This window comes from Anomaloglossus baeobatrachus, chromosome 5, assembly GCF_048569485.1.
Source record: "Anomaloglossus baeobatrachus isolate aAnoBae1 chromosome 5, aAnoBae1.hap1, whole genome shotgun sequence".
Lineage (NCBI taxonomy): Eukaryota > Metazoa > Chordata > Amphibia > Anura > Aromobatidae > Anomaloglossus > Anomaloglossus baeobatrachus.
In genome coordinates, this window is record NC_134357.1 from 583,782,969 (window position 1) to 583,807,165 (window position 24,197).

At 44.4% G+C, this 24,197-nt stretch overlaps 1 protein-coding gene across 1 annotated transcript in view; it reads left to right on the plus strand.

The window, feature by feature from the left end:
- LOC142313138 (uncharacterized) overlaps window positions 1-24,197 on the plus strand; it is a 180,911-nt gene that overhangs the window by 62,318 nt on the left and 94,396 nt on the right. Inside the window, exons 13-15 of the mRNA XM_075352125.1 lie at window positions 987-1,077; window positions 5,871-6,925; window positions 23,713-23,860. Coding sequence (XP_075208240.1) covers window positions 987-1,077; window positions 5,871-6,925; window positions 23,713-23,860 — 1,294 coding nt within the window. The remainder of the gene's footprint in view (window positions 1-986; window positions 1,078-5,870; window positions 6,926-23,712; window positions 23,861-24,197) is intronic.

The following is a 24,197-nucleotide window of genomic DNA, read 5'->3' on the forward strand; positions in this document are numbered from 1 at the left end:
GGCTCCACCCCCACCGACAACAGGTAAGTATATATAGCTGAGATGAGGCCTCGAGGTCCTTGTGATTTTAGAATAATTATCATAGGAAGTGATGATATCAATTTCCTCACTCCAATTTTCTGTATGTGGGATTGAATCGCTGTGCGAATCTGCAGGTATCTAAAAAACTGTGATCTTGGAACATTATATTCAATCTGGATTTGTTCAAAGGACTTGAAAGTTGTGGTTCCCGGGACAAAAAGATCACCTAATGCATTGACGCTGTGAGTGGCCCAGAATTGCGCCAAGGGGTGATCTCTCAGAGTGTGGAAGTGGCTATTTCTCCATAATGGGAGTTCCGCCACCACCCCTTCGAAGTGTACCACCCTCTTGGCTTGTCGCCAGACTAATCTTGCCAACCTGAGGAGGGGTAATTGCCGTGGTGTTCTCAGTCCATCTGATTCCAGAAAACCCACTAAACAATCAGTCCCAGCCGCGTGTGCCAAGTGACCTTCAGAGTTTGGCAGCTGACATCCAGGCATCCAAGTCTCTAGTGCCCTAAGCTGTCCCGCGAGGTAGTAGAGGTAGAACTCCGGTAAAGCCATCCCTCCCAGTCTCTTGGATCTCTAAAATGGATAACCGAAGTTTGGGTCTGGATTTCCCCCATATGAAAGAGGTAGTAAGCGAGTTCAGCATTGAGAAGAAGGATTTGGGTACTGATACTGCACTATGTTGTAGTGTATAGCTAAGCTTTGGAAGTAATATCATTTTGATTAAACTTATTCTGCCAACCACTGACAGGGGTAGCTTGCTCCACAAGTTATATTTAAGTTTAACGTGCTCCAGAAGTGGTGTTATACTCGTCTACAGGTCTAGTGTATGGTCTCTCTGTATGTGTATTCCCAGGTATTTAAAGCTAGTTACCACTTGCAAAGGTGACCTACCCTCCATTGAAATTCCAGACCCATGCATTAATGACATCAAGACTTTTACAATATTTGTTTCAGGGTGAAGATCTGACCCATATTAATACTACAGAGACATATGTGAGGGGTGATGAGCGAATTAAAGAGGAGATTCCTACATTCAACTACCCAGGTGAGTAGTGATCGCTAGATGCAGAGAAGTCACAGATTCTCAGAATGGTTTCATTATATTTGGCATAACTATGTCCAGTTGGAGTCCAAAGATGAGCACACCAAATCAGTGCATGGTGTGATTGCTCCTTGAGATAGCCAGAAGAACATTATCTCTAACAAAGTCCAGCAAGTTAAATAACCAATTAAGTGCTCTTCGGGAACATAATACAACCCCTAATCTGGCTTCAAGGAGCATAAACGCGGTTTTACAATCTGTTTCACTTGTGGTATGCCCGCACAGGTTTGGATACAACTTCTCCATAGAAGTATCCCCATGGAGTTCTCAGCAGCTGTCCCACACTGCCCCAGTCATGACAAGCAAATCCTCACTCTCTGAGGTTTTTTCCAGAGGGTTAACAATCTCCGCACACTGACCAGGTGTCAAATAAACAGACACCATTATAATGCATGAGACACACCAATGGGTAGCGGTATGTGAATATGCAGACCCGTCCTAATAAGTCTCGCAGTACTACAGGTACCAGAATCACCATCTTGCCTCCGCCCTCTGCCTAAAGCAGTGGGGCTTTGCACCTTTCACTACCTGACCACAGAGTCTTCTCTGTCGACTGAGACGTAGTTTGTCCCTGGCATCAAACCCTTTTTCATAACTGATACAATGTCTGATTCAGTCAGAGCTGACAGAAGATTTGCCATTTCTAGATAATCGGCATCCTCGTTTTGCAGATCTACTACGGCTTCATCATCCATGGCGTCTTCTGCTGTGTGTCGGTGAATTTTACTATCACCACCCCCAGCTAGAGACCAGTCAGTCACTTCATCCTTCCTTTTGGATCCCGTTTCAGAGGGCTTGGACAGTTCAGCATTTGTACCATAGCTCAATGTGTAATTTGGTTCTCTATAACCTCGGCTCTTTCCACTTCCAGACACAAGAGGCAATACGTTTATCAGATTGATCTCACTTCTCTTTCTCTGGGACCCGGCCTGAAGAGGTCGCCAACTCATCCTAAGTTGATGAAGTTGTTCAATTACTTCTTCCAGGTGTGCAATATGATATTCTAGAAGAACCCATACATATCCAATACTTTCCCTCATTCCTGCAATGAGAAGTGGAACCATACCATCTCCATGGGGTATTTTGGCTTTATTACAACTTTCAATTTTCACTCTCACAACTCTGGCTTTATCCATAAACTCCAGGATGAGTTTTCCATTCTTCCCAATAATGTTCCTGACAATATTCCTGGGCACCTTGAAATCTTCCACAAATTCCAATCAACTATGATGTCTCTTGACGGGTTCCGCACTCTATTCATAAACTTGAAACGTTACCGTATCTTCTTCGAATCTTTATAACTGTAACACCTGGAATTTGTCTGGCTTGCTGACCTTTATTTCCGAGTGTACAAATTGAGAGCCCGATTAAATCTTTTCTAACTACCATGTCTTCCCGACACACTGTGATCAGCTGCTTCGTATGCTCTAAGTATTTAGCTGCTACTTCATTCATAGACCGTATACTTAAACGATTACCCTCTGAGGCAGAGTACACTTCACACACTCATATGGCTTCCTTAAGTTTTTCATGTACCGTGTCACTGGCACAGGCCTCTCCCAGGCCTTCGGGAACAGCTTTAGTTTAAAAAAAAAGAATAGTGATTTGCCCAGACTGGGGGATTACCAGTGTTTATATTCTGACAAATAAATACAATGGAAAGAAAAAGAACAGAGGGGAAAAAAAGGAGAAAAGATGAGGGATGAGGGCCTTAAGCCCGCTTTGCACGCTACAATATATCTTACGATGTGTCGGCGGGATCACGTCGTAAGTGACGCACATCCGGCATCATAAGGTACATTGTAGTGTGTAACAGATACTTGCGATTGAACGTTAAAACATTCATCGCATACACGTCGTTGAATCCTAACGAATTGCACTCCGTCCTAGGTGCATTACTCTACATTTAGCAACATTAAATCTCTTTTGCCAAGTGTCTGCCCAGTCTGACATCTTATCCAGATTATTTTATAACATTGTACTATCAAGGTCCGTTTTTTGTATCCTACAATGGTTTGGTGTTGTCAGCAAAGACTGACACTTTATTTTCACTCCCATTCACAAGGTCATTAATAAAGAAATTAAAAAGAATCTGTCCTAGCACAGATTCCTACGGTCCTCACTGCTGACCGTAGGCCATTTAGAGAATGTACCATTTATGACTACTCTTTGTTTCCTATCTTTTAGCCAATTCCTTATCAATTTTCTTATAGTTCCCCCTAGTCCCCTAGACTGTTATGTAGCACTGTGTGAAATGCCTTTGCAAAGTCCAAATAAATCACATCAGCTGCATTACCAATAGACAGATCTGCACCCAACATGTTGGTTAGGCACGACTTATCTATCATGAATCCATGCTAGTTGTCAGTTATTAGATTATTCTCTCTAATATATTGTTGCATGTAATTGCTTACATTTCCCTAAAAAACCTTGCACACTATGTCAGACTTACCGGACATTAGTTGCCTGGACCCACCCTCTTTCATTTCTTAAATATTGGTAACACATCAGCAATCCTCCAATTCTGAGGTACCAACCCTGTTACATGATAGTAAGAAGATAAGATACAGCGGTCTGTCAGTTACTGAGCTCCATTCCTTCAATATGCGAGGGTGAATGCAATCTAATCCGGGGCATTTGTCAATGTTTAATTTACTCGGTCATAGGTATACTTCTTCTTGTGTTAAATTTGTTATATCAGGGGGAGACTTAAATTTTTGCCTTGTTGAATGATCCCTGGAACAGTGAATTCCTTGGTGAACGCCGATAAAAAATGCCTGATTAATATCTCAGCCTTTTCTTTTGTCCTCTATAAATACATTGTTATAATCTTTTATGAAGCCGATACCATCTTTTTTTCCTTTTGACATTGATGTATTTATGCAAAAAAATGAGGTTTATTTTAATGTTAATGGTAATTTTATGTTTCATTTGCTAATTTTGTAGCTTGATTTATTTTTTACATTTCCTATTGAGAAATGTATATTTCTGAAATGCTATTTCAGTATTCTCAGCCTTCAAGATTTTAAATGCCCTTTGTTTTTGTTTTATTATTCTTTGTCCTGTTTTATTTATCTATAATGATTTATTTTTATTCCTGGACATTTTATTACCGGGGGTATACATTTTTTACAGGACTCTAGTAGTATATCATTATTATTATTATTATGATTTATCCTTAAACATATCCCATTTATGTTCAATATCCCTAGTTACCATGACATTGTCCCAATCTACACGATTAAGCTCTTCCCTTAATTTGTTGAAATACTATGTCCCAAGAATGACAAAAGTATTTTAGCAGTGATACCTTTTATAGGCTAACTAGAAAAATTATTTTAGCAAGCTTTCAGAGCGCAACGGCTCCTTCTTCAGGCAAATTACAAATTAATTACTGAGACCAAATCACAAAATTTACAGTATATGAATGTTACAACAGGACATGGGAAAGATGATGCCTCCTAAAGATAAGCCAAGGAAATCAAATTAAATTTTTTTCTTAGAAACGCAGATGAGTTGGAAGTGGTCTGTTCAGATCACTTCTGAGGTTCTTCTGCTAGAGTTGTGAAGTGTGTCCATGTAGTGGGTCATAAAACCAGGTGTTAAATTGAGTCCTTTTGTTAAGGATCCAAACATCTTTATCAGTTTAAATTCCCAACTTTTTCTCTCTGTGTTATCTTTAAAATGACCTTTCAGTATTCGTACTTTTAAATCTATCATACTGTGTCCCAGTCTGGAGAAATGTTTTCCCACTGGCGTGTCCAGTTCATTTTTAATCGTGTGCCTGTGTAGATTCATCCTTGTTTGTAAAGGTATCACTCCTAAAATACTTTTGTCATTCTTGGGACATAGTATTTCAATTGATTTTTCTGGGTAACCCGGTACCACAATATACTGTATTGCCCTTAATTTGTTGAAATCAGCTTTCCTACAATTCCAGGTTTTAGTATTTTCCCTTTCAAATGTTGTACTGAATATTACATTGAAAATAACCATATTATGATCGCTGATGCCCAAGTGCTCCTGGACCTGTAGATCTGAAATTATATCTGGTCTATTTGACAGGACCAAATCCAGCTAATTATCTGCCCTGGTCGGTTCATCTACCATCTGAGAGATGTAATTGTGTTGAATTGTAGATAAGAACCTTTAGCTTTCAGCACAACCCAAAGATTCTATTTCCCACTAAAATCTAGTGTGACAGTTTAATATATCGGGCTGTTCAGGGCGTTGTTATACCAAGTATACTTTTTGTTTATAATTTTACATAAATATACGTATTTATTGCATGATATTTTTTCCACTTTTTTGTTCTTTATTTTCTCATTTTTTAAAACATTTTTTTTACATTTTTAACCTATTGAACCTTTTTTATTTAGTCCCTATAAGGGACATTAACTTTTATTATTCTGATCGCTGGTATAATGTATTGCAGCACTAGCATTGCAATGTATTATACCGGTCAGTGATACGCTGACAAAAGCCTCTTCGACAATGCTCCTGGTATAGTTTAACAGGCTTGCTGTAATTGGCTAACCCAGAGGTCATCTTTGGGAGCTAAGGTTGCAATGACAACAATCAGGCACTTGTGAACCTCTATCTGACCATGATGTATAGGTACGTCAAATGTTGTGAAGTGGGTAAAGGAAACCATCCAAGGTTTTCTAAGTATTTTAAAAATATAAATCTGAAAATTGTGACCTGAATTTATGCTACTAAAAAATGTTTATTCTTAGCAGATGACTATGCTTTGAACAAAGAAGGACATGAAATATCTTCAGATTTTAAAAAAAGTGATCAGGGATTGACACAAGATACATATGAAGAGGCCGCTATTATGCCGCATGAAATCTCTCGCTTTCAGAGTAAAGATCTATCATCTCATCCTATTCCGTTGGTCTCATCTTCATCGCAAATTGTTACACAAAGTGAAAAAGTTCATACAGCAACAAAACCATATTTATGTTCAGAGTGTGGGAAAAGCTTCCACTATGACTTTGAACTTATAAGGCATCACCACATTCACAGAGTTGAGAAGCCATTTTCATGTTCAGAATGTGGGAAATGTTTTAAGCGAAAAGCATATTTAAATCAGCATAAAATAATTCACCAAGTAGAAGGGCTATTTTTATGTTCAGTATGTGGGAAATGTTTTAAGCAGAAAGCAAATTTTGATCAGCATAAAATAATTCACCAAGGAGAGAAGCCATTTTCATGTTTAGAATGTGGGAAATGTTTTAAATATAACTCAAATCTTGATAAACATCAGTGCATTCGCACAGATGAGAAACCATTTTCATGTTCACAGTGTGGTAAATCTTTTAAACGGAATGCAGGTTTAGTTTTGCATCAAAGAATTCACACAGGAGATAAACCATTTTCATGTTCAGAATGTGGAACATGTTTTGCTGATCAATCAAGACTTTCCAGACATCAAATAATTCACACAGGAGAGAAGCCATTTTCATGCTCAGAATGTGGAAAATGTTTTTCCCAAAAATCAACTTTGGTTTCACATCAGAGAGTTCACACAGGAGAGAAGCCATTTTCATGTTCAGAATGTGGAAAATGTTTTACCAGTAAATCACAAGTTGTTAAACATGAGAGAGTTCACACAGAGGAGAAGCCCTCTTGTTCTCAAAAATCAGATCTTAAAGAAGTTGTCCAGTACCAAAACTGTTTTTCTGTTATTTTTTTTCTCATATATCTTGCTAATATGTGCCTCTCCACACATCTATTATGTTATTTTAGCAATATTACCTTTTATCATGCTCTAGCAGCACATCCTCATTGCTGGCTCCAGCTCTGATGGGGTTAATCTTTCTCCTGACTTCCTGTGTTCAATTACTAAAACTTCCATGACTCTTTGTGGTGGCGGCAGTCTGTATCTCACACCCACTCAGAACTCCACCCAAACTCCTTCCCTGCCATCTTTCCTGTGTCTGCACCTGCTGCATCTTATTAAAGCACTGACATATGCTCAGGAGAGAGAGATCACATCAGCTCCAAGCTCTGCACAATCGGGGAAGAAAATGTCTATCTTCTGCTTGCTCTGATATAGTTCATAGTGTGTGTGTATGTGTGTGTGTGTACAATAAAAATATATATACAGTGCCTTGCGAAAATATTCGGCCCCTTGAATTTTTCAACCTTTTCCCACATTTCAGGCTTTAAACATAAAGATAAAAAATTTAAATTTCATGGTGAAGAATCAAGTGGGACACAATTGTGAAGGTGAAAAAAATGTATTGCTTATTTTAAACTTTTATAAAAAATAAACTGAAAATTGGGGTGTGCAATATTATTCGGCCCCTTTAAGTTAATATTTCTTTGTCGCTCCTTATTGGGAGACCCAGACAATTGGGTGTATAGCTTATGCCTCCGGAGGCCACACAAAGTATTACACTAAAAGTGTAAAGCCCCTCCCCTTCAGCCTATACACCCCCCGTACTGCTACGGGCTCATCAGTTTTTATGCTTTGTGCGAAGGAGGTCAGACATGCACGCATAGCTCCACAGCTTAGTCAGCAGCAGCTGCTGACTATGTCGGATGGAAGAAAAGAGGGCCCATAACAGGGCCCCCAGCATGCTCCCTTCTCACCCCACTCTTGTCGGAGGTGTTGTTAAGGTTGAGGTATCCATTGCGGGTACGGAGGCTGGAGCCCACATGCTGCTTTCCTTCCCCATCCCTCAATTAGGGCTCTGGGTGAAGTGGGATCCTTTCGGTCTCCAGGCACAGGAGACCGTGCTCCATCCACAGCTCCTGAGGACCATGCTGGATAGGAGCCGAGTATCGTTCAGGGACATGGCCCTGCTACTTTGAGGTACTCTGTGTCCCCGTGGGGACCGCGCACAGCAACACTCCAGCATTGCTGGGTGTGCTAGTGCACCGGGGACAGCAGCGCTGACTGCGTTTGTGCCATTACACACTTCAGCGTCGCTGAGTGTGTTCGTATAGGGGGACTGCCGCGCTGACCGCCGCTGCCATGGTTATCACTACGGCGCGGCTGGGACTGTTAGTGCGCCGGGGACTTCCGCGCCGACCGCGCTTATACGGCGGCAGCGCTTATAACTCGAGTCCCCGGCTTTTGCGGCCTAGTCTCGTTTTCTTCCCGCCCCCAGCCCTGCCAGTCAGGGGAAGGGCGGGACGCTGTACAGAACGGCAGCACTGAGGGCTGGAGCATGCTTTGCATACTCCACCCCCCTCACTCTGCACAGTGGGGCACCAGTTCCCGCACTTTTCTGGGTCACGCCCACGGCTCCCTCCTCTCCTCAGGACGCCGGCAGCCATTCCTCTCAGCTCTGCTAACGCTGGAGAGGAGAGACAAGCTCAGGGAGACCCAGGCAGGATTTCTGGTGCCCACACAACCGCTTTGCGAAGGCGGTAAGCAGCACCTGTGGTGCTGGCCCCACTAGTGCAGAAGTGTACTTATAGATTACATGATTATAGACTATACTTTACACTGTATGGTGCACTGTTGATTTTTGTCTATATACCCTCCTGTATTGCTCAGAGGAGACAACAGCATGTCGTCCACAAATAGCAAGGGTGCCAAAGCACAGACTTACTATGCTGCCTGTGCAGCATGTACGGCTATGCTGCCGGCAGGTTCCACTGACCCTCATTGTGTGCAATGCTCGGCCCCTGTGGCACTTACTCAGCCGGAGCCTATGCTAAGGGCGGCCCAGGGAGAACCACCTGTTAACACTGTCCAGGTGACAGGGACGGAGTTTGCAGTTTTTACTGAAAGACTTTCTGAGACTATGGCTAAGATATTAGAAGCCTTGCAGTCCAGGCCGGCATCTCAAGCCAGGGGCACTGTGGATTCATTGCCCCCTGGTCCCCCTCAGTTGGAACAGCAATGTCCTCCCGGGGTGTCTCATGGATCCCAGGGTGAGGTCTCTGACACGGACCGCAGCCCCAGACCGATTAAGCGAGCTCGCTATGATATCCCCTCGACATCATCACAATGTTCAGGGTCTCAGCGAGAGGACTCTCTGTATGATGAAGCGGAGGTAGCTGATCAGGATTCTGATCCTGAAGCCGCTCTCAACCTTGATACTCCTGATGGGGACGCCATAGTGAATGATCTTATTGCGTCCATCAATGAAATGTTGGATATTTCTCCCTCAGCTCCTCCAGTGGAGGAGTCAGCTTCTCAGCAGGAGAAATTCCGTTTCAGGTCTCCCAAGCGTACAAAGAGTATGTTTCTGGACCACTCTGACTTCAGAGAGGCAGTCCAGAAACACCGAGCTTGTCCAGATAAGCGTTTTTCCAAGCGCCTTAAGGATACACGTTACCCTTTCCCCCCTGACGTGGTCAAGGGCTGGACTCAGTGTCCCAAGGTGGATCCTCCAATCTCCAGACTTGCGGCTAGATCCATAGTTGCAGTGGAAGATGGAGCTTCACTCAAGGATGCCACTGACAGACAGATGGAGCTCTGGTTGAAATCCATCTATGAAGCTATCGGCGCGTCTTTTGCTGCAGCATTCGCAGCCGTATGGGCACTCCAAGCTATCTCAGCTGGTCAGGCGCAAATCGACGCACTCACACGTACGTCTGCGCCGCAGGTGGCGTCTATAACCTCTCAAACGTCGGCATTTGCGTCCTACGCTATTAATGCTGTCCTGGACTCTGCGAGCCGTACGGCGGTTGCAGCCGACAATTCGGTGGCAATACGCAGGGCCTTGTGGCTGTGAGAATGGAAGGCAGATTCGGCTTCCAAAAAGTGCTTAACTGGATTGCCATTTTCTGGCGACCGTTTGTTTGGTGAGAGATTGGATGAAATCATCAAACAATCCAAGGGAAAGGAAACATCCTTACCCCAGGCCAAACCAAAAACACCCCAACAGAGGAGGGGACAGTCGAGGTTTCGGTCCTTTCGGGGTGCGGGCAGGTCCCAATTCTCCTCGTCCAAAAGGCCTCAGAAGGATCAGAGGAACTCCGACGCATGGCGGTCTAAATCACGCCCTAAAAAGACCGCCGGAGGTGCCGCTACTAAGGCGGCTTCCTCATGACTTACGGCCTCCTCACACCGCATCCTCGGTCGGTGGCAGGCTCTCCCGCTTTTGCGACACCTGGCTGCCACAAGTAACAGACCGTTGGGTGAGAGACATTTTGTCTCACGGTTACAGGATAGAGTTCAGCTCTCGTCCTCCGTCTCGATTCTTCAGAACATCTCCACCTCCCGAGCGAGCCGAGGCTCTTCTGCAGGCGGTGGGCATTCTGAAGGCAGAAGGAGTGGTGGTCCCGGTTCCTCTTCAGCAACAGGGCCACGGTTTCTACTCCAACCTGTTTGTGGTTCCAAAGAAGGACGGGTCCTTCCGTCCTGTTTTGGACCTAAAACTGCTCAACAAACACGTAAGGACCAGGCGGTTCCGGATGGAATCCCTCCGCTCCGTCATCGCCTCAATGTCCCAAGGAGATTTCCTAGCATCGATCGATATCAAGGATGCTTATCTCCACGTACCAATTGCTCCAGAGCATCAGCGCTTCTTGCGCTTCGCCATAGGAGGCGAACACCTTCAGTTCGCGGCACTGCCGTTCGGCCTGGCGACAGCCCCAAGGGTTTTCACCAAGGTCATGGCTACAGTAGTTGCGGTCCTCCACTCTCAGGGTCACTCAGTGATACCTTACTTAGACGATCTGCTGGTCAAGGCACCCTCTCAAGAGGCATGCCAACACAGCCTCAACGTTACTCTGGAGATTCTCCAGAGTTTCGGGTGGATCATCAATTTTCCAAAGTCAAATCTGACACCGGTCCAATCGCTGACATATCTTGGCATGGAGTTTCATACTCTTCCAGCAATAGTGAAGCTTCCGCTGAGCAAACAGCGTTCACTACAGACAGGGGTGCAATCTCTCCTTCAAGGTCGGTCACACCCCTTGAGGCGCCTCATGCACTTCCTGGGGAAGATGGTGGCAGCAATGGAAGCAGTCCCTTTCGCGCAGTTTCACCTGCGTCCACTTCAATGGGACATCCTACGCAAGTGGGACAGGATGCCGACGTCCCTAGACAGGAACGTTTCCCTCTCTCAGGCAACCAAAGCTTCCCTTCGGTGGTGGCTTCTTCCCACTTCATTATCGAAGGGGAAATCCTTCCTACCCCCATCCTGGGCGGTGGTCACGACGGACGCGAGTCTGTCAGGGTGGGGAGCAGTTTTTCTCCACCACAGGGCTCAGGGTACGTGGACTCAGCAAGAGTCCTCACTTCAGATCAATGTTCTGGAGATCAGGGCAGTGTATCTTGCCCTAAAAGCGTTCCAGCAGTGGCTGGAAGGCAAGCAGATCCGAATTCAGTCGGACAACTCCACAGCGGTGGCTTACATCAACCACCAAGGTGGGACACGCAGTCGGCAAGCCTTCCAGGAAGTCCGGCGGATTCTGCTGTGGGTGGAAGCCACAGCATCCACCATATCCGCAGTTCACATCCCGGGCGTAGAAAACTGGGAAGCAGACTTTCTCAGTCGCCAGGGCATGGACGCAGGGGAATGGTCCCTTCACCCGGACGTGTTTCAGGAGATCTGTTGCCGCTGGGGGATGCCGGACGTCGACCTAATGGCGTCACGGCACAACAACAAGGTCCCAACATTCATGGCTCGATCTCAAGATCACAGAGCTCTGGCGGCAGACGCCTTAGTTCAGGATTGGTCGCAGTTTCGGCTTCCTTATGTGTTTCCTCCTCTGGCACTGTTGCCCAGAGTGTTACGCAAGATCAGGGCCGACTGCCGCCGCGTCATCCTCGTCGCTCCAGACTGGCCGAGGAGGTCGTGGTACCCGGATCTGTGGCATCTCACGGTCGGCCAACCGTGGGCACTGCCAGACCGACCAGATTTGCTGTCTCAAGGACCGTTTTTCCATCTGAATTCTGCGGCCCTCAACCTGACTGTGTGGCCATTGAGTCCTGGATCCTAGCGTCTTCAGGATTATCTCAAGAGGTCATTGCCACTATGAGACAGGCTAGGAAACCTACGTCCGCCAAGATCTACATTTCTCGAACGGCGCCCCTGCGCCGCTCGGATGCACTCTTTGTCCTTGTCGCTGGTCAGCGTAAAGGGACACAAGCTTCCAAGTCAACCCTGGCTCGGTGGATCAAGGAACCAATTCTCGAAGCTTACCGTTCCTCGGGGCTTCCGGTTCCCTCAGGACTGAAGGCCCATTCTACCAGGGCCGTGGGAGCGTCCTGGGCCTTGCGACACCAGGCTACGGCTCAGCAGGTGTGTCAGGCAGCTACCTGGTCGAGCCTGCACACTTTCACGAAGCACTATCAGGTGCATACCTATGCTTCGGCAGATGCCAGCCTAGGTAGGCGAGTCCTTCAGGCGGCAGTTGCCCACCTGTAGGACGGAGCCGTTACGGCTCTATTATGAGGTATTATTTACCCACCCAGGGACTGCTTTTGGACGTCCCAATTGTCTGGGTCTCCCAATAAGGAGCGACAAAGAAGAAGGGAATTTTGTTTACTTACCGTAAATTCCTTTTCTTCTAGCTCCAATTGGGAGACCCAGCACCCGCCCCTGTTTTTGTATAACACATGTTGTTCATGTTAAATGGTTTCAGTTCTCCGATATTCCTTCGGATTGAATTTACTTTAAACCAGTTTATAATTTTTTCCTCCTTCGGGCTTTTGCACCAAAACTGATGAGCCCGTAGCAGTACGGGGGGTGTATAGGCTGAAGGGGAGGGGCTTTACACTTTTAGTGTAATACTTTGTGTGGCCTCCGGAGGCATAAGCTATACACCCAATTGTCTGGGTCTCCCAATTGGAGCTAGAAGAAAAGGAATTTACGGTAAGTAAACAAAATTCCCTTCTTTGTAGCGCCACCTTTTACTGCGATTACAGCTGCAGTCTCTTGGGGTATGTGTCTATCAGTTTTGCACATCGAGAGACTGAAATTCTTGCCCATTCTTCCTTTGTAAACAGCTGGAGCTGAGTGAGGTTGGATGGAGAGCGTTTGTGAACAGCAGTTTTCAGCTCTTTCCACAGATTCTCGATTGGGTTCAGGTCTGGACTGTGACTTGGCCATTCTAACACTTGGATATGTTTTTGTGAACCATTCCATTGTAGATTTTGCTTTATGTTTTGGGATCATTATCTTGTTGGAAGACAAATCTCCGTCACAGTCTCAGGTCTTTTGCAGACTTTAACAGGTTTTCTTCAAGAATGGTCCTGTATTTGGCTCCATCCATCTTCCCATCAATTTAAACCATCTTCCCTGTCTCTGCTGAAGAAAAGCAGGCCCAAACCATGATGCTGCCACCACCATGTTTACAGTGGGGATGGTGTGTTCAGGGTGATGAGCTGTATTGCTTTTACACCAAACATATCGTTTGGCATTGTGCCCAAAAAGTTTGATTTTGGTTTCAGATGACCAGAACACCTTCTTCCACATGTTTGGTTTCTCCCAGGTGGCTTGTGGCAAACTTTAAACAACACTTTTCATGGATATCTTTGAGAAATGGCTTTCTTCTTGCCACTCTTCAATAAAGGCCAGATTTGTGCAGTGTATGACTGATTGTTGTCCTATGGACAGACTCTCCCACTTCAGCTGTAGATCTCTGCAGTTCATCCAGAGTGATCATGGGCCTCTTGGCTGCATCTCTGATCAGTCTTCTCCTTGTTTGAGATGAAAGTTTGGATGGACGGCCAAGTCTGGGTAGATTTGCAGTGGTATGATACTCCTTCCATTTCAATATGATCGCTTGCACAGTGCTCCTTGGGATATTTAAAGTTTTGGAAAACTTTTTGTAACCAAATCCGGCTTTAAACCTCTCCACAACAGTATCACAGACTTGCCTGTTGTGTTCCTTGGTCTTCATGATGCTCTCTGCGCTTTAAACAGAACACTGAGACTATCACAGAGTAGGTACATTTATACGAAGACTTGATTACACACAGGGGGATTATATTTATCATCATCAGTCATTTAGGACAACATTGGATTATTCAAAGATCCTCAATGAACTTCTGGAGTGAGTTTGCTGCACTGAAAGTAAAGGGGATGAATAATATTACACGCCCCAATTTTCAGTTTATTATGTTTTATAAAAGTTTAAAATAAGCCAGAAATATCGTTCAATTTCACAATTGTGTCCCACTTGTTGTTGATTCTTCACCATAAAATTTAAATTTTTATCTTTATGTTTGAAGCTTGAAATGCGGTAAAAGGTTGAAAATTTCAAGGGGGCCAAATACTTTCGCAAGGTACTGTATGTGTGTGTATGTATATAATATTTGTATTATACTGAAATTATGAATGGCTGTCGCAACATGTAATAAATAAATAATTGGGAAAAAAAAATGACGTCGGGTCCCCATATTTATTTTTTATAACAAGTGTAGGTAAGAGTACAGTCACATCTGTGTATAAAATATACTTGTAGCTCTGTTGTTGCTCCTGAAGTGTCTCGGATTGAGATGCGGGTATCATTCCGTATGTCATACGAGTGCTTTTTCCCCTATTGCTTAGTCTCCTTGTGTCGTCTGTATCATCCGTGTGACATCCGTGTGGCGTGAATTTTTAACATGGAGTTTTCAAAACAGTCAAAAGCTAGATAGATGACTGGGTAGAAATACATAGATAGATATGCAACACATATATAATGTCCCACCCCCTGCACATTGTACACTTGCACCCATTGCCTTTCATGTGGCACTAAAGGGCGTTGAGCCTCTTTTTTAGCCACAAATGAAATATTTTCCCCCCAAAAAATTACATGGGAACTCCCTATGTATGGTAGCCAGCTAAGGTGAAGCAGACAGCTGTAGCCTGCAGACTACAACTGGTAGCTTCACTGTGGCCGGTAATCCAAAAGAGGGCACCCCCAAAATGTTATTTTATTTAAAATTAAATACATAATTTAAAACAAAAACCATGGGGTCACCCCCAAATTGGATCACCAGCCATGGTAAAGCGGACATTCTCAGGCTGGGGAAGTCCATGCTTATTGGATCCTCACAGCCTAAAAATAGCAGGCCGCAACCACCCCAAAAGTATCTGGGCACTTTGTATCAGCTTTTCCCATTGCCCTGGTGCGGTGGCAAACGGGGTAATAAATGGGGTTGATGTCAGCTGTGAATTGACTCAAGCCCTGGTATTACTGTAGTAATGGGTGGGCGTCTATCAGATACCCCCCATTACTAATCCAGTAGTTGAACAAAGAAAAATAAATTTTATTTGGATAAACCCCCTCCGACTACAGCCCTTGTGTACCAATTTATTACAATTTATTTATTTATTTTTTTTTTAAATATCCGGCGTAATCCATAGTGAGGTCCCACCACGATTCAAAAAAGCGAACCTGAACACGTCAAAAAATAGAAGTATTACAGAATTAAAGACAAGACACACCCTCATTCACCAATTTTTTTCTCCTGCAAAATCCCTAATCCAGGTCAAGTGTAATCCTATAAGGGGGTCCCACGACAATCCATACTCGCTGTCCCAGTCAATGAAGAACAGTACTTTCCCAATTGGCTGGGAGCGCTGCACAGCTCTATTCCCTGTGCTGCTCCGTGTTCCCTCTGCTGCTCAGCTCTGTGTTCCCCTGTTCTGGGTTTCCCTGCTCTACTCTTTCTCCCCCGCACTGCTATGCCTCTTCCGCGATGCTCTGCTCACCCACACTGCTCTGTTCCCTGCGCTGCTCTGTGTTCCCCTGCTCTATACACTCGCACTGCTTTGCCTCCCCTACCCTGCTCTGCTCACCCCCGCACTGCCCCCCTGCACTTCTCTGCTGACACCCGCACTGCTCTGCTCACCGCCGCACTGCTTTGCCATTTTGCACTGTGCTCTGCTCATCCGCACTGCTCTGCTCATCTGCTCCCCCGTATTGTGCTCTGGTCACCCCCGCACTGCTCTCCGCTCATCCGTTCTGCTCTGCTCATGCCCGCATTAATTTCTGTTTATCCACACTGCTCTCCCCTCCTCGCACTGCTCTGCTTATCCGCACTGCTCTGCTTATCCGCACTGCTCTGCTTATCCGTACTGCTCATCTGCAGTGCACTGCTCCCCTGCACTGTGCTCTGCTCTTCCGTACTGCTCTACTCATCCCGCACTGCTCTCTGCTCATCCCGCACTGCTCTCTGCTCATCCACACTGCTCTTCTCATCCACATTGCTTTGCTATGCTCATCTGCAGTGCACTGCTCCCTGCACTGTGCTTTGCTCATCCGCATTGCTCTGCTCACCCCGCACTGTTCTGGTCATCTGCACTGCTCTTCACCCCCTCACTTCCCTCCGCTCATCCGCACTGCTCTGCTCACCCCCGCATTAATCTCTGTTCATCCGCACTCTGCCCTCCCCACACTGTGCCCTGCTCACCCGCACTGTGCCCCACTCACCCGCACTGCGCCCCACTCACCGGCACTGCGCCCTGCTCATCCGCACTGCTCTGCTCTCCCCTGCACTAATCTCTGCCCTCCCCGCACTGCGCTCTGCTCACCCCGCACTGCTCTGCTCATCCGCACTGCTCTGCTCATCCGCACTGCTCTGCTCATCTGCATTGCTCTCCTCTGCAGTGCACTGCTCCCCTGCACTGCTTTTTGCTCATCCACACTGTTCTTCTCCCCTGCATTGCGCTCTGTTCATCTGCACTGCTCTGCCCCCCCGCACTGCGCTCTGCTCTTCCGCACTGCTCTGCTCATCTGCATTGCTCTCCTTTGCTCATCTGCAGTGCACTGCTCCCCTGCACTGCGCTTTGCTCATCGGCACTGCTCTGCTCATCTGCATCGCTCTTCTCCCCTGCATTGCTCTCCCCCCCCCCCCGCACTGCGCTCTGTTCATCCACACTGCTCTCTCCTCTCCCCCCTCTACCAACGCCTCTGCGATAAGATACTCACCCGACGAAACTTCTCTCAATCCTGGTGTAGGCCCTCACACCGCTGCAGGATGGGTAAGTAAACCCTCCTCTTGATGCTGGGCTGTGACGTTCAGTGAAACTCAGGGTGAGTGGCTGCTGGAGCTGCTGTAATGTCAACTTTCACATCCTGGAATTGGAATTACCAGATGTGAGACGACCAAGGTTTCTCTTTCGTAGTATTCAACAAAGGAACTTTGTGACAAAAATTTCACTATTGATTAAGCCTCATTGGAAACAAATTCCACTTATAGAAAGCCCTTCAAGAAAAGATGCACACTTGTAATCAAAAAGCATTGACGTTGGCGGAGCCAAATAATATCTACTCCCTAATAAGTATATTTCCATCTATCAACGCTATATGCCTGTATTCGCCAGTATCTTGACAGAATTGAGTGTCCGTCAGTGATTCAAAGACAGGTAAATCCAGGTGAATTAGGGACAGCCTCTGTGCTGTGTGGCACCATAATATTAGGTCTTGTCTAATAGTGATGGGCGGACTCGTAGATAACAGGATTGGCGGGTCTACCCAGATTTTAAGAAAATGGATCCGGCCTGGAATTGATATTTGACCGAATGCCGGTCGCTAAGTGGTGGTAGAAGGGATCGGGTGATTGGAGCAAGCGCGTTACACTTACCGATCTCTGGGTGGCTGTAAATGCTTCTAGGCGCTAATTCTACTTCTAGGGCCGCTCGTTATCGCTTATTCATATTCACTGCTTTCTCCACCCACCAGCAGTCATGCCTTTTATGATTTGTTGCAGTCAGACGCGCCCCCACCCTGAGTGACAGCGTGTCTGACTGCTTACAATCACAGACCCTGTCTGCAGGTCTCTATTGTGGTGTAAAAATGAATGAATAAAAAAAAATTGGTGTAGGGTCCCCCATATTATGATACCTAGCATAGATAAAGCATATGGCTATAGGCTGCAGTCCCCAGGCGTGCGCTCATCTTGGCTGTGTATCAAAATAAGAGGAACCACGTGGGGCTATTTTTTATTTATTTATTTAAATCAATAATTAAAAAAAACAGCGTGTGGTTCCCCCCTTCCTCATTTTGATACCCAGCCATGATAAATCCAACAGCTGAGAGTTGGCATTCTCAGTCTGGGGAGGCCCAAGCTTAATGGCCACCAAGCCTAAAAGTATCAGCCTGCAGCTGCCCTGGATTGTCGCATCCATTAGATGCCACAATCTCTGACATTAACGGGCTCATCCCGATTTCCTTGGTGTGGTGGCAGTCGGGGTAATATGGGGTTAATAAAAGCTCACAGCTGCCACTAAGCCCTAGATTAGTAATGGGAGGTGTCTATGAGATCCCCCATGATTACTAATCTGTAAGTGAAAAGAAATAAAACACCCAAACGCCAAAAAAATCTTTTATTTTAAATAAAATACAAAAAAACACAATCTTTGACTTCTTTATTAACCCCCTAAACAACTAGGTCCGACGTAATTCACAAGGCAATCCCAGCTCTGTTACATCTGAAGTTACGACACGATACACTTTATTGATCCCGTGGGAAATTATGGTATCACAGCAGCACAACTTAAATAATAACATGAATTACTTAATTGACGAGACAGTAGAGTTGACAGAAGAACATTATACATTGGACTAGGTAACACACAGTGGGTAAACTGAAAAGTAGAAGAAATAAAGAAGTAAACATTCACCTTGATGATTTAACACGAATGTTATTGTTGTACATTCCCATAGCAGTTGGCACAAATGATTTCCCATATTTTTCCTTCTTACACCTCAGAAGCATTAGCTGGTTACTGAAGGTGCTCTTCTGTCTCATGAATAGCTCATATAATGGATGTGCATTATTATTCATAATCGCCATACACTTTTTAAGAGTGTAACATCAGAAGTGACAGCATGCGGCCATAGATCATAACCGCCCGCTGTGAGCTTCAGGTAGAGACTGAGCCACGCGATGAGTGATAACGTTACTCGGGTTATTTGTGGTCACAGCTGGAGGTTTCCACTGCTGGAGGTTCCCACAGTCCTCCACTTGTTATCGCAGGTAACCTGACCTCTGTAAACGCCGTGACCTCACCGAGTTCAGACCTGCATCTCATGGCAGAAAACCACTCTCGGGTAAGTTTGAAACCCCACGGATCCGAACTTTTACAGTTCGGGTCCACCCATTACTAGTGTCTAACCTCCGCTGGTACTTGTTTCTGTTCTATAGGCCTACTATCAGGGTGAGTACAGTATCGTAGTATCATGTATGTTTATCTATATATATGTTGTTAGTCCAATTTTAACACATACAGTTAGGTCCAGAAATATTTGGACAGTGACACAAGTTTTGTTATTTTAGCTATTTACAAAAACATGTTCAGAAATACAATTATATATATAATATGGGCTGAAATTGCACACTCCCAGCTGCAATATGAGAGTTTTCACTTCCAAATCGGAGAAAGGGTTTAGGAATCATAGCTCTGTAATGCATAGCCTCCTCTTTTTAAAGGGACCAAAAGTAATTGGACAAGGGACTCTAAGGGCTGCAATTAACTCTGAAGGCGTCTCCCTCGTTAACCTGTAATCAATGAAGTAGTTAAAAGGTCTGGGGTTGATTACAGGTGTGTGGTTTTGCATTTGGAAGCTGTTGCTGTGACCAGACAACATGCGGTCTAAGGAACTCTCAATTGAGGTGAAGCAGAACATCCTGAGGCTGAAAAAAAAAGAAAAAATCCATCAGAGAGATAGCAGACATGCTTGGAGTAGCAAAATCAACAGTCGGGTACATTCTGAGAAAAAAGGAATTGACTGGTGAGCTTGGGAACTCAAAAAGGCCTGGGCGTCCACGGATGACAACAGTGGTGGATGATCGCCGCATACTTTCTTTGGTGAAGAAGAACCCGTTCACAACATCAACTGAAGTCCAGAACACTCTCAGTGAAGTAGGTGTATCTGTCTCTAAGTCAACAGTAAAGAGAAGACTCCATGAAAGTAAATACAAAGGGTTCACATCTAGATGCAAACCATTCATCAATTCCAAAAATAGACAGGCCAGAGTTAAATTTGCTGAAAAACACCTCATGAAGCCAGCTCAGTTCTGGAAAAGTATTCTATGGACAGATGAGACGAAGATCAACCTGTACCAGAATGATGGGAAGAAAAAAGTTTGGAGAAGAAAGGGAACGGCACATGATCCAAGGCACACCACATCCTCTGTAAAACATGGTGGAGGCAACGTGATGGCATGGGCATGCATGGCTTTCAATGGCACTGGGTCACTTGTGTTTATTGATGACATAACAGCAGACAAGAGTAGCCGGATGAATTCTGAAGTGTACCGGGATATACTTTCAGCCCAGATTCAGCCAAATGCCGCAAAGTTGATCGGACGGCGCTTCATAGTACAGATGGACAATGACCCCAAGCATACAGCCAAAGCTAAACAGGAGTTCATGAGTGCAAAAAAGTGGAACATTCTGCAATGGCCAAGTCAATCACCAGATCTTAACCCAATTGAGCATGCATTTCACTTGCTCAAATCCAGACTTAAGACGGAAAGACCCACAAACAAGCAAGACCTGAAGGCTGCGGCTGTAAAGGCCTGGCAAAGCATTAAGAAGGAGGAAACCCAGCGTTTGGTGATGTCCATGGGTTCCAGACATAAGGCAGTGATTGCCTCCAAAGGATTCGCAACAAAATATTGAAAATAAAAATATTTTGTTTGGGTTTGGTTTATTTGTCCAATTACTTTTGACCTCCTAAAATGTGGAGTGTTTGTAAAGAAATGTGTACAATTCCTACAATTTCTATCAGATATTTTTGTTCAAACCTTCAAATTAAACGTTACAATCTGCACTTGAATTCTGTTGTAGAGGTTTCATTTCAAATCCAATGTGGTGGCATGCAGAGCCCAACTCGCGAAAATTGTGTCACTGTCCAAAGATTTCTGGACCTAACTGTATCTTCTAAGTGGTTTTTTTTATCTTTTCTTGAGGAGTTTTCTATATGTGAGCTTCTATGAATTGAACCTCTTATTTTCCCATATTTATGTGGAAGCAAATCCCACCTCAAAGATAATACAGTGATTACAATTTTAATTTTGTTCTAGAAGGATGATTTACTGTTTTATGTTTTGTGTTGTGTTTACTACATCATAATTGGTTTTGTAATCATTCTCATTTAACAAAATTTTTGATTTTGGTGTTAAAACTTGTAGAGATCTTTTCTGTTAATATTATGGATATTTCCAATCTGTCAATCCTTTGTGGAATTCGTTGTTTTTTTACTCTAATCCTTTAATGACTGGGCTTTTTTCATTTCTACATTTTTTGTTTCTCTCGCCTTCCTCCAAGAACCATAACTTTATTTTTCACCCGACGTAGCCAATGAAGTTTTGTTTTTTTGAAGGACTGTTTGAGTTGAATGACATCATTCAGTAGTAAACTAGAAATATATGGTGTGCACTCAGTGGTAAGTTTATGGAGGTGCTAGTGAGTGGACCGAGGTCCAGACTATCATGTACAATCTAGACACTGCACTCTCTATTCAAAGAACGAGGTATATAAAGACCAACAAAATTGCTTTTGGTTCAAAAGGTTTTTTTGTTTTTTTTTTTTTTTTAAAATTTTTATATTTTCAATGCTATAAGGCAATAAAAGTGGTAATAATACATAAGGTGGGACGTTTCGGCCATAACACTGGCCTTCTTCACGCCGTATTACACTGAAAAAAGGGTAAAATAAGACAAAGTCAATATACATGGAAAAAAGGAGGAAAAAGGAGAAGAGGGGTTTTTTACATATAGATACATATATACATTTTTAGGTAATATTTTTCTCATAGTCAAGAATCTTTTATCCATGTCATTATCAAAACCTTGGACGTCTGATATGCAACTTTATACAGTAAGTTACTATAAATGTATTAGTACAGGGTAGGACAATGGCGACAGTAGTAAAGGTGGCAATATAGCACCTACCTCCAAAGAAGTGGGGGAAACTAGTTTCCAATGGATGCAAGGAGTGTGTACAGAGAAATATAGAGTAGGGGAACACCCTAAGTGTTATTTTTCTATTGGTCACAGAAGGCAATTCCTGCAAATAAAGGTAAACAGGGTGAGATTGGAGTAAAATGGAGCCCCTGACTAAGGTAAGTATACCCGAATGAGCATACCTGGTGGATAAGGGGTCTCAGGGTGTAGTTGTTCTGGCAAGGTCTAGTAAATGCATCAGCGGAACATTTAAACTTATGGTTTCTGAAACAATGGGAAAGAGAGTCAAAGTGGATTTAACAAGGAGGTTCTCAGTTTAATATCTATGGTGTTTAGACCAGCTACCTTATGGTGATGCACAACCTTAATCCAGTAATTATTGGAATAGTATAGAGACCTAGTCTGGATTTAATATTTTCAGATGCGGGATCACGTTTTATGTCCTGTAAGACAGGGAGCATGTACTGTTAGGGGGTGCATTGTAACTATAGTAAAAGGTTAGCAAGGAACAGGTGGTACCTTATTGGACTCCACATGTGAAGTGTAGCTATAGGCATGCACTGAAAAAGTCTTTGCAATGTGTAATTCCTATAAGAAGAAGTAGGCAGAGCTGATTCAGGATAATTGAATGCACATAATGCTACTAGTGTAGAATGTGGGGATATTATACCTTAGAGCCGTCCAGAATATTGTCCACCACTTGCAGATAAGGGGAGTATGCAGAAAAAAACTTGCTATTATCTAGAAGAGGTAATGTGTAACAGGGTTGGATACAGGCACTAGGACATGTAGATCCTGATATTATGGAGCTGTTAAATCCAAAGCACATTACCTGTATAATCCTTATGTAGGAGATGTGTGCAGGGCGATTTGAGGTGTCCCTCTATGGGATGAAAAGTCGGATTAGTGGAATGCAGGCAAAGGTAGAGTAGGTGATCCAGCTGGAAGGGGTGTAATGTCGCGTCCTACCTTGGAAGGCCGTCTTCCCAGACTGTGGCTGCTGCAAATGGAGACTGTGTCTATCGGCTATTTACTTCCGAAAACCGGAAGTCACGTCAGACGCCGGCGCATGCGCAATAGCGCAGTGCGCTCGTATTAGTGCAAATGTAGTACCGTTGGGTATGTAATAGAGGAGCCGGCGCCTGCGCAGTTGGCAATTTTTTGTACTTAGTGAGATAATCATACTGGGAAGACGCTTTTCCTTCTATGTTGGTGTGTATGTGTACTTAATAAATGGTAAGAGGTTACAGGCTAAGAGAGGGGAATAGGAGATGGCAGGCATAGTACAGAAAAAAGTGTCCGTATCGAATTATGCACGGCACATATACAATAGCAGTAGGAAGCACAAGGGAAATGCATGTTGCAAATAGGTACACAGACATAGGCACAGGCAATGTGTCATCATAGTATCACGTATGCGTACTCCTTCAGGCCTATAAAGGAAGAGGTTAAAGCACAAAGTATAAGGGTCCCAATATGCTACGTAGTGCCAGAACAGTACAGTGTCTATAACAATCTATCGTAGTGCCAATATATACTTTACCATCTAACAGTGAGTGCGCAGTGGAGGAAGAAGTGGTAGTAGAAGTTTTTCTTAGTTTTTCTGTAAAGAATTACAAGAAATCAGCACTTAGTTATGTCATAGAGAACGTTTATAGATGTATACACTTTTAGGTGAGCCAATCCATTTCTCTATTGAGCCCTTTGGGTGCTAGGGTTTCGAGTTTATAAATCCAGAAACTCTCCCGTTTTTTCAGAAGTTCTATGTGGTTACCGCCACGTCTAGGCCTGTGCACTCTATCAATGACCTGAAACCGCAATTGCGCCACACTGTGTCTGGCCTCATGAAAATGAGAAGGGATGGGAAGCCATGTTTTACCACATCTAATCGTGGATTTGTGGCTGGCAATTCTGTCACCTACATGTTGTGTGGTTTCACCGACATAAAGCAAACCACAGGGGCATTTGATTAGGTATATCACAAAATTGCTTTCACATGTAAAATGTTCTTTGATATGGAAGCTTTTGCCGGACCTGGGGTGTACAAAATGGTCACCTTTGATGACATTTGAGCAAGAGGCACAACTGAGGCATGGAAACGTGCCAGTGCGTTTAGGTGCCAGAAGTGTTTGGGTATTGGGTTTGTCACTGCCCACATCTGCTTTAACCAGGGAATCTTTTATATTTGGTGGTCTCTTTTTGCACATTAGTGGGGGAAGAATGAATGATCCTATATCTGGGT